General features: G+C 43.1%; 1 protein-coding gene across 1 annotated transcript in view; it reads right to left on the bottom strand.

Moving 5' to 3' along the window:
• LOC142070123 (heterogeneous nuclear ribonucleoprotein M-like) overlaps positions 1 to 14,771 on the bottom strand; it is a 33,708-nt gene that overhangs the window by 8,311 nt on the left and 10,626 nt on the right. Inside the window, exon 2 of the mRNA XM_075123237.1 lies at positions 2,587 to 2,756. Coding sequence (XP_074979338.1) covers positions 2,587 to 2,756 — 170 coding nt within the window. The remainder of the gene's footprint in view (positions 1 to 2,586; positions 2,757 to 14,771) is intronic.

The following is a 14,771-nucleotide window of genomic DNA, read 5'->3' as shown; positions in this document are numbered from 1 at the left end:
CTCCCAGGGTTAGAAAACTATTAGAAAATTTAGTATTTTAGTAGAATCAGATCAAATATTTCATGTAAAAGTGAGTTAAATATGTTGCATGTCATCATACCCCAGATGAGAAAGTTAGTAACCTGAACTGCTAACAGCTCTGAGCCACTAACTGCTCTGAAATATCAGATGAAAAGGGAAACTACATTAGCTTTTCTCTCCCACTTGTTAATTTGTTTGGTGGACAGGATAGAGAGCTATTTGGCATTCAACCTTTTTCACTTTTAGACTTTACATACATACTAAACTGGCATTTCACTAAAAGCTATATGTAGCCTCACTCATCTGCAGAACCTTTTTACCAATGTATGACACTGACATCGATTTAGTTCAGCAGGGTTTGTTAACCAATACAAGGGAGTTTCAAACAAGAACATCTGAGCTTTATTAAAAATGGTGATACTGCACACCTGTAATTCTAAGTTTCACCAACAAACAATACACTGAAATGACTGAACCAAGGCATCACTCTTCAGAGCAATATGCCACCTTTTAAAGATTTCAGATGTACACATCTGAAAACCAATTTGGAGAGATGAGCAGACCTCAAAGCTCGTGTCTCCTAAACCATACTTACTGGCACAAAACAGCTGATTGAGGTGAATTGCTTCTACGTTCAGCAACCTCCTATGCCATTGTTGTGAATAGCTTTAAAATCTTCTACATGATTGCTGAGTGATGGAGCAGTAAAACGTCACCTACATTTTATCCTTTATGTTCAAAGCTGTTTCACATGCTCCCAAAACATTACATTTGGGCCTGTAATTCTTACACATACAACCCAAGAGTTCTAACAGGATTTTCAAAGCCACATTCCTGGTTCTTGGAACTACTATGCCTTGTATCAAGAAATACCAATTCAGCAAGTTCAAGCACAGCACAAGAACACCAATTTGGGTAAAATCAATGACTAGTTAGAATGGATCCCAACTACACAGCAAATCTAAACTGTTAAATATGTTTGAGCAGTCCCAAAAACCAAGAACAATGCATCTGGATATTTAACATGACAAGCCCTGCAGACAGAATGAAGAGGTTTCACTGATCCCCTAGGAGCATTTGCAGGAATGAGTAGCTGAACAGCAAGGCAGGAAACAATCTCACATCGGACTTTTCCATCCACGTGAACTGGAGAAAAACCACAAGACACTTGGAACGGAATTCAACGTAGTACTTAAAGACATCTACACATAGAGATACTCCTGTTACTCAATGTTTCTTGCACATCCACGAAAAATTATAATAGAGTTCTAAAACATAGGATCATTCATAATTAATGCAACAATGCTACAGGTGGGCAAAGGCAACTGAAAGGAGAGATAACTAAGATTACAGATAGTTCAGTTGTTAAAGTCAGGTACCACTATTTTATTGTTTCAAGTCAAGACACTTAATTATGAATGTTCCCCATGGCCTACAGTCCATAAGATTTAGTTATATGCATTCAATTCCAGTTTTCCTCCAAAGAAAAAACATTTAAGAACCTTTTGGAAATTTGTGTTCTCTTTCATTTAGGCCACAGCCTGTGAGCACATTACCTAACATTCCTTACCTAGTTTATGCCACATTGGTCACTAATTTGCAAGACATATCAATTTATGGATCATTCTCTTGCTATGTATTTAAGAAGTGACCTACAAGAGAGAATGACCTGTATGCTTTTACGCATCTTTAAAAAATTGGAGACCTCTAAATCATAAGTAGGGAGCCCCTACTGTACTACATTAGAAATTCAGATCTTGACTCCTCTGCTTTTCCAGGAAGACTGGAAACGAGTAAGTCCAATATCAATAAAAGCAAACAAGTAAAACTTGTTTGAGTGGAAGCATTTTAGAATATTGGCTGAAGTTCCAAGTAATTCTGATTTTTTTTCCCACCTTTGAGGAGGTAAGAATGCTGAATCTATCAATGAGAGAATTCCGAAATACACAAATCAGTCCATTCAATATGGAAAAAGCTTTTGGGAGGGGGTGAAAAAGGGGAAGAGTGACATGAACATTTTTTCAAGGCCTCCTTTAAATGTAATGCAGGAAATGCTGATGCAAACATTCTTCTTCCTTTGCAGGTCACCCTTAAATACATTTATGTTCTCCTGAATATTGTACAACAATACGGATATTATCTAAAACACAAGTCAGACTATTAAATTTCGATTCTAGGACACAACTACATATACTAAATCAGCAGTAGATGGACAACCTACTTTACCCAAAAACATTACATGCTTCAGAGCACGTTATAGTACCTCAAAAACAAGTCCTGATGTAGGAAGTCTGACGTTTTCCATGAGACAATGGCACCTTTCACGCTTTGATGAAGCACTATTAACCACACGCCAACATGCCTACACAGGAACTATCCCGTGCGGAAAGCTGCCTAAGAATAGATATCATGCAACACCAAAAAGGCTTTAATCTAGACCCCTTACAAAACTCATGTCACTAATTCTATCCAGAACAACATCAACTAATAAATTAAAATTTTCGGAACAAAGTCAGCCATGGTTAAGATGACAGACACCACTCTGCTACCCAAAGCATCCATTACCTTTCTCTTTGACCAGGTCTTTGAGAGATTGCCACTTCACATCAAATGGAATATTTGTAATAAAAGCTCGATATCGTTTAGCAGGGTTGGCATATGGTTCAAAACGATTTCCCCCTCTTTTGACACTTTTCTCTTTTCTTTTTTCATTCTGGCTTGGTCGTTCACCTTCACTGCAAGAAAAATACAAGTATTCAAACATCATATTAGCAATTACAGCATTAGATGAAGTCAGTACATCACACCTTTAAATACATAAGGAAACAGTTCATGCACATACACCACTATGTTGCTTGAGACTATAGCAATTAGTAACTAATATTAACTTCAGTTCATAAGTTTTGGTTTGATGATAAAGTATGACTTGCAGGTTGTCTCATTAACATTAATTACTGAACAGCTGCAGCAGCTCAGATCAGTAGGTCCCAGAGATTGTGAACTGTCTACCCCCTGGCCACACATACCTAACCTAATGGCTTTCTTTTCCCATGTTCGGGCGTAATTAAAGGTGAACCACCCCCCCACACACACCAAAAAAAAAAAAAAACACCACACACACACCCCCACCCACCCCCATCTGGATTTGCAACCCTTTTATGATGTATTTAGTACAGCTGGGCAGAAATTCTGCCAAAAAAGCTTTTATCAGGACTCCTAAACTACTTGGCAAATTCAGACAGAACTCAAATAGTTTCAGCCAAAAATACTTTATAGAAACATTTTGACTTTCTTTCAAATCAGCATTTTGTTTTCAAATTTGGTCAATTTTTAAAAACAAAAGGTGAAAAAACCACCAGAAAATGGCCAAGTTGAAACAAGATTATTTTTGTAACTTCAAAATGAATTTGTGTTTTATTTGATGATATTTAAAAAAAAAAAAAAAACACACCACACCACTGTTTTGATTTGAATCAAACTGGATTTAAAAAAAAAGTTTTGATTCAGCTGCCGAACTGAAAAGTCTTATTCGTTCATCTCTAGTTTATAGTGAGCCTGAAAGGAAAAAGAACAGGAGGACTTGTGGCACCTTAGAGACTAGCCAATTTATTTGAGCATAAGCTTTTGTGAGAAACAGCTCACTTCATCGGATGCATTCCTATGAGTTTTTTCATGAAGTTGATAGATTTCTACTCCATACGGCTAAATTCAGTGCCTTACATAATGCATCCGATGAAGTGAGCTGTAGCTCACGAAAGCTTATGCTCAAATAAATTGGTTAGTCTCTAAGGTGCCACAAGTCCTCCTTTTCTTGTTGTGAATACAGACTAACATGGCTGCTACTCTGAAACCTGAAAGGAAAGTTTCTTACCAACAGTAGTATTTTAAAAAAATTGAAAGTTTAATTTTTATCTGTCCTGGAAGAGTTCATGAGCATCTGGAGAGTCAGGTATGAAGAAAGTGATTTTTATTCACTCTTTAAAGCTATTTTTAACATTACTCCTGAGGGAATTCTGCACCACTGCATGTGCCCAGAATTCATGTCCACAGCAGATTTCTTTGCTTCCCGTCAGAAAAATGACTTTCTGACAGGGAAGAAAAGGAAAGTTGCAAGAGCAGTCATGCACCAATTCCTAGCAGCGCAGGTACATAATTTCAGGCAGCCAGTGGAGAGGTAAATCACGGTGGGGCTGGAGACACCCCACCCAGCGGCTCCTATCCTGAGCTGGGATCAGCTGCTAGTCACGGCTGGGCTTGAGGCAGGAGAGAACGGAACTTCCTCTTTCCCTGAAAGGAGTTGCTGTGGCTATGTCAGATCCACCCCCAGAAACCACCAGCTGCAAGAAGCTCAGCATCCTCCCCTGGCTTCCTGCCCACATCGCTCCTCAGCTGAGGGTGCAGGGGAGCAGCACAGACCCAGGCGCAGCACAGCCTGACCCCGGAGCAGCTGGGGCAGTGCAGAGCAGCCCGGACCCAGGCACAGCCTGGGCCGCCCTCCTGCTGGGGGGGAGGCACGCCAATGCTGCAGCCCCTGCCCCCCCACAATGGGGGGGAGGGGAGACACACCTCTCCCCCTCAGCCCAGGTGCTACTGCAGGGAGTCCTCTCTCCTCACCATAGCCCCAGAGCACCCTCCTGCACCCCAAACCCCTCATCCCCAGCCTCACCCCAGAGCCCACACCCCCAGCCAGAGACCTCACCCCCATACCCCAACCCTGCCCCAGTTCCAAGCCCCCTCCCACAAACATTTCTCGGCCCCACCTCCACCACATCATTTTGTTATGTGCACAATATGAAGGTGATGTGTTTCATCTCCTCCATATTGATGCACATAACAAAATTCATTCTGCACATGGGTGGGAAAAATTAGAGGGAACACTGCTCCAGACCTCCACCCAGACCCCCACAGCCAGACCACCCCCTACTGGAACACGCTGCACTCAAACCTGCTACCCTGATGCCTTACCCCCTGCACCACCCTGAGCCTCACATCCAGACCCTCATACCACTGACCACCAACAAGCTGCACCCAACCCCACTCTCAGCATCCAGACCCCCTTTCTCCCCCCCGTTGAGACCCCCCCCCCGCCCCGGACCCCTCCACTGAGCCCCAACCACCTTCACCTTAGTAGCTTGTTAACTTTTGCACTCCCATTCCCAGGACTACCGCAGAGCAAAGGTTGTGTACTGTAACTCTTCATTTCCTGGTTTTCAGAGGTTTAAGTCTAGCTGCTCTCCTCATTCTACAAGAGCAGAAAGCACCACTGGCCAATCTTAACTGTACTTAAGTTTGGAGGCACTTAATTCCCTGGTTTGTTTGTTTTTTTATATAAAGGGATTTCTCAGTACACCCCATCCCTACAACATACCATTGCCCTGCTCTCCCCCTCCACTGCCTCTGGCTCCTTGAAACTGATTACCATGGCCACAAAATGCACTGGCTGAATGTTAGTCCCTTTACTGTCCGTGCATCATCTCCTTATCCATTTTTCTGCAGGTCCAGCATGCGCTGGTTCCACCTCTTCCCCAAGCAGTCATTGTCATGAGAACCACAGGTTGAAGAGCAGGATAGAGGACGCAGGACAGTGTAAGGAACAGCATGGAGTTGAAGACTACTTTTTTGAAGGGAGGAAAATAAGTATAATCTGCCTCCAATACCCCCTCCTTTCCATTCCACCTCCCCACACTGCTCCAAAAACCCACTATCAGGAACACCTTGGCCAAGTGACCCTACAACTTGCTTTTCTTTGATTACTTATTTCCGTTGCTCGGGATGATTATGTTACCCTGATTGCTTACTAGAGTCTTTAGAGAGACAAGGTGGGTGAGGTAATATCTTTTATGGGACAAACTTTTGGTGAGAGACAAGATTCCAAGCTTACACAGGGACCTGCAGAAGAGCTCTGTCTAAACTGGAAAACTTGTCTCTCCCACCAGCAGAGATTACTCCAATAACCTCTGTTATCTGATATTATCTCACCCACCTTGTCTCTCTAATATCCTGCAACCAACATGGTTACAACAACACTGGGTACTAGAGTCTTTAGTCCAATTAATGTGAATTTCCTTGACAATACTACTAAAGTAAAATTGGAGTCTGCATGAAGATTTTAGAGCACTTACAGTAGTCCACCTCGAAACAGAAAGTAACGCTTAAAACTTAACTACAGCAGAGAGGCAGCTCTGCTATAATAGATATTACAAAGTAAGCCTGAAGCTGGCATTTTTCTGGTAAGGGTGAGCATTTAGGCCTAAAATTCACCCTCCATGCTATATTAACATAAGGCCAATTGCCAGTGATCACCAAGTGTTAGTTCAAAAAGCCATTTAAGAAAGCCATAGGACTGCAAGTGAAAAGGACATCAATTTAAGAAGTCACTCCAGTGTGAAAATGTGTAGTAATTCTGGATGCAAGTAGGAGGATGAGAAATATTTTTTCCAGTCTATTTTGTGCATTTGACAGAAGCGTTCAAAGAGAAAATGGAAAGAAAGAAAACAAGTTGTGAACTACAGAAATTGCTAAAAAGCCTCAAACATGTATCTTCCATAAATTTTAATTCTAAAATTGAGTAATCTGTCCCTTTAAGCACCCAGAATTAAGGTTTGTACAGGTAATCCTAGCTTTTTCTCCCACAGATGTGAACTTAATGAAGTCTCCCATATATACTATTCTTTCCATAGGACCCTCATTTCATTCGGTGCACAGGTTGGATGTTGTGCAGTGAAATAAACAAGCAATGTCCACAATGAGCAGACCCCTCATTTTCACTACACACTCTAGTACTATGCTCTCCAATCCAGTTCTGCTCAGTTTCACTGGTGTATATTAGAAGTAAAATAATTTCAATACATTTCCTCCATTTACAGTTTTAACTGCAAGTGAGGCATAGATCCACAGGACTCCTTTCAATTCCTGCACACCGTCTAGCCTCCGTACCTAATCAGGCAGGAGTACTGTAGAAATGAGGGCTGGAAGAGATTTATTAAACAAAGTGAGTTATGGAAGAAATCATTTTCTCTTTAGTGTTTGTGCTGGACTAAAAAGCATAGTTTGAGATAGTGTAAAGTATTCTAGAGAAACAAACAACTTTAGGAGGTGCGGCCTCAGTAAGGTTTGCAATTTAGCTTTAAAGTAGTATTCTCCTTTAAACTTTGGGTAGGGCTCAAAACTCTCTTTTGGACACCACATTCCTACTTTGTATGAAAAGCTTTGAGTGTTCTCCACAAGCTGGAACATCAGTCGCAGTTTTTAAAAACCATGAGTGTTCAATTTTAGATGGCATAGCTACTGCTTCATCAGCTCCTCAGCCACTCCAAATACTAGACCAGGCACCTTTCATTTCCCCCCCATTTCACGCAAGTCCAGTTTATACATATAAACACTCAAGTGCTTCAGTTTTACAGCTGCAAGGCTTCATTTGCTAACACAAATCCCAGTACCTGTGACTGCAAACACTCCTCCTCCCCTCACAGTAAGGGTACGCCTGCAATCTGAGGTATAAACTGCAACTTGATGCATCTGTTAGCCGATGAAGCTAGCTCACTAAAAATATAGGAGCAGCGGCTAGTCCTGCCCGCCACGATGGCTACACTGATATTTTTAGTGTGACAGCTTGATCAGAACTAACACAAATTCCACCTTGAGGAGACATTCCTATCTCAAGCTCAAAGCTGTAGCCATACCCATAGGCCTTGCCTACACTACAGAGTTTTGACAAAAAAGAGTCAGCTTTTGTTGACCAAAACAGTGGAGGTGAACACACTACAATGCTCCTTCTATCGACAAAACTCTCCTGCTTTGTGACAAAATAAAACCACCTCGACAAGAGGCATAGAGCTTTTTGCAGCAAAAGTTATATTGACAAAGTGTCAGTGTAGACACCATGCTTGGTTAATATCACTGTAAATGGTCTCCAGGTGGTGTCCCACAATGCTCATCCTGGCCTTTCTGGTCAACAGTTCAAACTCCACTGCCCTGCACCAAGGTACACAGGCTTCTGCCTCTCCCCCTTTAAAGGCACAGGAATTTTTGAAATTCCACGTCTGTTTGTTCGACATGGACAGCTCACATCACATCTTCCCAAATGACCATGGCAGCTCCACGTAGCAAATACTCTCACACTTGGAGCACACTTATGTTATTGGATCTGCTGTCACAGTGGAGGGAGGAAGCTATGTGGTCCCAGCTACACTCCACCTGTAGGAATGTCAACACGTACAGGCAGATTTCTCGTGGCATGTTGGATACAGGCTACAAATGGGACATACATCAGTGCCGTCTGAAGATAAAGGAGCTGAGGCAAGCATTCCAGAAGGCAAGGGAGTCAAACAGTCATTCTGGTGCTGTGCCAAAGACCTGCCACTTCTTTAAGGAGCTGAATGCCATTCTCAGTGGTGACCCCACCTTCACCGTTAAGAGGACCATGGATACTTCAGCAGGGCTGGAGACAGCGAACAGCAGACTCAATCCCAAGGACAGAGAGTTCGAGTTGAAGGATGATGTGGAGCACGACAGGGTCATCCGGTGGCGCGGCAAGTCAGGACCTCTTATCAACTCTGGAGGGGTCTAGCCAATCCCAGGAGTCTGTCTCTCTCTCGTGCGCATGACGCATGAGAGAAGAGCCCTGGTAAGTGATTTTTAAATTGATTCCGCTTGGTTACATGACGTAGAGTTGTCCTTTGCTTTGTATATTCTAGAAGTGGGTGAAGGGATAGAGACGTACAAGACTAGCTGTGTTTGCATGTTCTTCACATTCCCCTGTACAACTGAACAGTGTGTTAATGCACACTGAGATTTCACAGGAATCCTCCAGAGAGACCTCTAGAAAAACTTTCCTGGAGGTACCCATCAATCCTCTGCCAAAGACTCCTTGGGAGAGCTGCTTTGTTCCTCTGTTGTAGGAAACTTTCCCATGCCAAATCAGCAGTCATTTGTACAGGTACCAAAGCAGTACACAGGTGAGCAGCGCAGGGACCTGGTCTGAAGCCACACACACACAGGAGATGCATCCTTACTTACCCTCAGGAGTGACATATTAGTTTCAATGACCCCTGCCTGTGGCAAATCATGGCAAAATTTACAATATTGTCCCTAGTTGCCTGCAGTGATCTTTAAAAAAAAAAGCTCAAAATCCTTTGCCCCCTCTTCAGCGCCTGCTTCCCTCCCACGCCCAAACTCATCACGTTTAGGGTGTTCACCAAGCTGTGTGCTTGCCAAAGGACAGAGAAACTGATTGTTAAAAAAAGGGGGTGCATTTTACTAACACAATTCGATGTGGTCCGTATACTAACGATCATGATTCAGTTTATTGTTTCTTGTGGTTCTGCAGATGTGGCCTTCAGGGCCTCCCCTACACACCAGTGGAGTGCCTCTGCCAGATAAGGAGGCAGCCAAGGAGGACATGTTTCAAGAGGTGCTTTAATCTTAAGAAGTCAAAAAACAAGAACGCAGGGCATGGAGAGAGACTTTAAAAGAAAATTATAAAATAGACAGGCAGAACAGAAAGAAGAGCCAGGAGCAAATTTTAATAGGCCATGAGCAGATGATAAAAGTGATGGAAGAGCAAAAGGAGATGTTGAAGTCCCTAATCATGCTGCAGGCTCAATTCATGTGTGCTCAGCCCCCCTTCAGCCAATACAGAACTGCTTTTCATGCCCTCCCCAAATTCCTCCCACACATTCCTTGCAACTTCCTGGGCTCTCTCAGTACCCCGTTCATTCCACCCCTTCAGACATCTTCCAAAATGATAGCTGGACTTACACACAGCTATAAGAGCCTATACTGCCCTTTGCTGTTCTCTCTCTTCCCCAAAGTCATGTGTGTGAGAGTGAGAGAGATGTTACTGACAGAATCTGTAACTGTATAGATCGCTGTTGGAACCACTGGTATATATTTGCAACAAATATTGTACAAAGGCCGTCATGTGAGGTGTCTATGGTAAGGTTATGATTGGCTGGTTATAATTATGCTATCTGTATGTGTGTATCATTTTTGTAGTTCAAGTTATGAATACTGGTTCTATACTGTCTGTATTTCAAACTTATGCTATGATTCTGGGTGACACCCCAGACAAGTTGGTGTCAGCTCTGCCAAGCCTGCCTGATGGCCCATTAAGGGCCATCAGCTATACAACTGACCCATTGAGGGAAGGCAGACACACCTTGTGACTCAGCAAGGCATGCAGGGACCCGCCTGTGGACAGAACTTTAAGGTTTTTTTATGTCATGTGCTGGATAGCATATCCTTGGGACAAAGTAAGCAAAGACCACATGGCAAGAGACTATAAAAGGCCAATGCCTCATCTCCATCTTGTCTTCAATCCTGCTTCTTACCTCTGGAGGGACTTTGCTGCAAATGGAAGCTCTAAACAAAGGACTGATGACCCATCCCAGCTGTGGATGTACTCCAGAGACTTGATTTGAACCTGCAGTTTATTCCATCACTGCTACAAGCCTGAACTAAGAACTTTGCCATTACTGTATGTAATTGATTCCATTTAACCAATTCTTGCTCTCGTCTATATCTTTTTCCTTTTATGAATAAACCTCTCGATTCTAAAGGATTGGCAACAGCATGATTTGTGGGCAAGATCTGATTTGTTTATTGACCTGCATCTGGGGTTTGGTACTTTGGGATCAAGATAACCTTTTTTCTCTTTTGGCAGCTTGACAAAGCCCTGGCTGGGATGATTTAATTGGGTACGGGTCCTGCTTTTGAGCAGGGGGTTGGACTAGATGACCTCCTGAGGTCCCTTCCAACTCTGATATTCTATGATTCTATTATTCTTTTACTAGGGTATTGGTTTTCATAACCATTCGTACCCATAACGAGGGGCACTGGTGGAGATACTGGGAAACTGGAGTGTCTAAGGGAACTGCTTGTGTGACTTGTGGTTAGCTAGTGGGGTAAAACCAAAGTCTTCTCTGTTTGGCTGGTTTGGTTTGCCTCAGAGATGGAAAAACCCTAGCCTTGGGCTGTAACTGCCCTGCTTTAAGCAATTTGTCCTGAATTGGCACTCTCAGTTGGGTCCCACCAGAACAAGCATTGTTACAGTGTGTTTATTTTTATTAAATAAAAATATACTCTGAAAGATAACCAATCTTTGTCTCCTACACACAGTGGTTGGTGCTGAAATTAATACACAGTGGCATTTGATCATTTGCTAAGTACAAATCACAGTCAGGAATCATCAACATTTTCATGCAAGGTGGCACGTTAAAGCATTGCAGAGTGCTGTACAGAAAGACATCACTGGAGCTCATTGTCAAAAAGGTGCCTCAAAGCCTCCCTGATTCAAATAGCCCCCAGCTGTGACTCTCTAATAGCCCTGGTATCTGGCTACTCAAAATCAGCTGCCAGGCAAGCTGCCTCTGCGCAGCACTCCAGAGCAAACTTAAGAACATAAGAATGGCCCTACTGGGTCAGATCAAAGGTCCATCTAGCCAGTATCCTGTCTTCTGACAGTGGCCGGTGCCAGGTGCCCCAGAGGGAAAGAACAGAACAGGTAATCATCAAGTGATCCATCTCCTGTCACTCATTCCCAGCCTCTGGCAAACAGAGCCTAGGGACACCATCCTTGCCCATCCTGGCTAATAGCCATTGATGGACCTATCCTCCATTAATTTATCTAGTTCTTTTTTGAACCCTGTTATGGTCTTGGCATTCACAACATCCTCTGGCAAGGAGTTCCACAGGTTGACTGAGTTGTATAAAGAAATACTTTCTTTAATTTGTTTAAAACCTGCTGCCTATTAATTTCATTTAGTGACCCTTAGTTCTTATGAGTGTTATGAGTAGTAGTAAACAACACTTCCTTATCTACGTTCGCTACACCAGTCATGATTTTACAGACCTCTATCATATCTCCCCTTAGCCGTCTCTTTTCCAAGCTGAAAAGTCCCAGTCTTATTAATCTCTCCTCATACAGAAGCCATTCCATACCCCTAATCATTTTTGTTGCCCTTTTCTGAACCTTTTCCAATTCCTATCTTTTTTGAGATGGGGCAACCACATCTGCACACAGTATTCAAGATGTGGGCATACCATGGATTTATATAGAGGCAACATATTTTCTGTCCTATTATCTATCCCTTTCTTAATTATTCCCAGCATTCTATTCACTTTTTTGATTGCTGCTGCATATTAAATGGATGTTTTTGGAGAATTATCCACAATGACTCCAAGATCTCTTTCTTGAGTGCTAACAGCTAATTTAGACCCCATCATTTTATATGTATAGTTGGAATTATGCCTTCCAATGCGTATTACTTTGCATTTATCAACATTGAATTTCATCTGCCATTTTGTTGCCCAGTCACCCAGTTTTGAGAGATCCTTTTGTAGCTCTTTGCAGTCTGCCTGGGTCTTAACGATCTTTAGTAATTTTGTATCACCTGCAAATTTTGCAACCTCACTGTTTACCCCTTTTTCCAGATCATTTATGAATATGTTGAATAGGACTGGTCCCGGAACAAACCCCTGGGGGACACCACTATTTACCTCTCCATTCTGAAAACTGGCCATGTATACCTACCCTTTGTTTCCTATCTTTTAGGCAGTTACCAATCCATGACAGCACCTTCCCTCTTATCCTGTGGCAGCTTATCATAGAATCATAGAATATAAGGGTTGGAAGGGACCCCAGAAGGTCATCTAGTCCAACCCCCTGCTCGAAGCAGGACCAAATCCCAGTTAAATCATCCCAGCCAGGGCTTTGTCAAGCCTGACCTTAAAAACCTCTAAGGAAGGAGATTCTACCACCTCCCTAGGTAACGCATTCCAGTGTTTCACCACCCTCTTAGTGAAAAAGTTTTTCCTAATATCCAATCTAAACCTCCCCCACTGCAACTTGACTCTGCAAACTCTTACTTTGCTTAAGAGCCTTTCATGAGGGACCTTGTCAAAGGCTTTCTGAAAATTTAAGTACACTAAATCCACTGGATCCCCTTGGTCCACATGCTTGTTGATCCCCTCAAAGAATTCTTTTGACCCTTAGCTTCACAAACATTATGGAACACACAGTAGGCTGCTATGACCATGGGAATATTTTCCTCATTTAGGTCTAACCTGCCATAAAGGCAAATGCCAGTGTGCTTTTAATCTGCCAAAGGAATATTCTACGATCATTCTGCACCTGTTCAGCCTATTGTCGAAGCGCTCCTTGCGGCTGTCCAGGTTTCCCGTGTAAGGCTTCATGAGACATGGTAATATAGGGTATGCTATGTCTCAGGTTCATTATGTTCATTTCAACATCCCCCCATTGGGATCTTATGGTCTGGAAAGGGAGCCTTTCTGTACAGGCCAGTGTTCCTGAAGATGCGTGCGTCATGCACTTTCCTGGACCACCCCACATTGATGTCACTGAAACCATATATGCAATACCATAGAGAAGTACCCATTTTCTATTGTACTCCATCGCAAGACAGTCCGACACGAAAATTGGGATATGCATGCCATCTATCGCCCTGCTGCAGGTAGGAAAACCCATTGCTGCAAAGCCATCCATCATTTCATGGATTTTGCCAAGAGAGTCACAGTCCTTCACAGCAAAATGTGATTTATGGCTCTGCACACTTGCATTAACACAGCCCCAGCAGTCAACTTTCCAACACCAAACTGATTCACAACGGACCAGAAGAAGTCTGGAGTTGCCAGCTTCCACACAGCGATCATCATGCACTTCTCCACCAAGAGGGCAGCTCTCATTTTGGTGTCCTTGCGCCACAGTGCTGGGACAAGCTCCGCACAAAGTTCCAGAAAAGTGGCTCTCTCTGCAGCCACTGCTCATCATACCAGACCTACATAACACTACGATACCACCACTCAGTCGAAAAGCAACAGTCCATGTGCAGCTGCTCCATGAATACCAAAAGTAATCTGGTGTTTCTTTCCATAGCACACAGCAGATCAGGAACCTCTGATTCCTGTTCAGATTGGGTGCTCATCATATACTGCATGATGAGCCACAATGGGTTCATAACAGTGACCACAACAGTTGAGAGCAGTGCAGGATCCATCCTTTCAGACAGAGTTGGCAGGCCCACAGTAAAGAGGGGTTGTTGAAAAATGCCGCAAAATGCGGTCAGAAACCCATGGAATGATGGGACAGAAAAAACTGCATTATGGGACACTGAACCCACACCCATGATCCACTGCGATCCATGCCACCTCCCACAACTCGTAGCTGCAGAAGGTGGCGAGTAGCACAGTGGGATAGCTACCCACAGTGCACTGCTCTCCATCAATGCTAGAACACCAATTGTCCACATGCTCTGCTGACAGAAGGAGCACTGTATGAACATGCACAAGGGATGTAATTATACTGGTTTTTGATTGTCAGCGTAACTTGTGTTGACAAAACCCTGTAGCGTAGACAAGACCTCAGTGTGGTTTTTTTAGGACGATTGACTATAGGAATCCAAATTCTTTGGGTGAGCGCAATCATGTTACACATGCTCAGCTCTCCTAGAAACCAATGTCTGTTCGGACAACCAACCTCAAGGAAGTGGCTTCAACTACTTTCTTTCAAGTGATTTAGGAATCTAACTTGATGCTCTGAAGTGGGGAACATGAGCAGGGATCCATTTGGGCAGTCTAAAAAGGTCAGTAACTATGGTATTTAAGAGTTATTTTCCTTTAAGAACTGTCCCCATGAATCCCCAAATCTTGGAAGAACAAGCCATAGTGGACACCCCAAGGCGAGTTTGAGTACCGCCAACCACCCTGAGACATGACTAATACTGCAAAAAAGC

The sequence above is a fragment of the Caretta caretta genome, chromosome 25 (assembly GCF_965140235.1).
Source record: "Caretta caretta isolate rCarCar2 chromosome 25, rCarCar1.hap1, whole genome shotgun sequence".
NCBI classification, from domain to species: domain Eukaryota; kingdom Metazoa; phylum Chordata; order Testudines; family Cheloniidae; genus Caretta; species Caretta caretta.
Note: the sequence above shows the minus strand (reverse complement) of the source record. Positions and strands in the feature narration are given on the sequence as shown.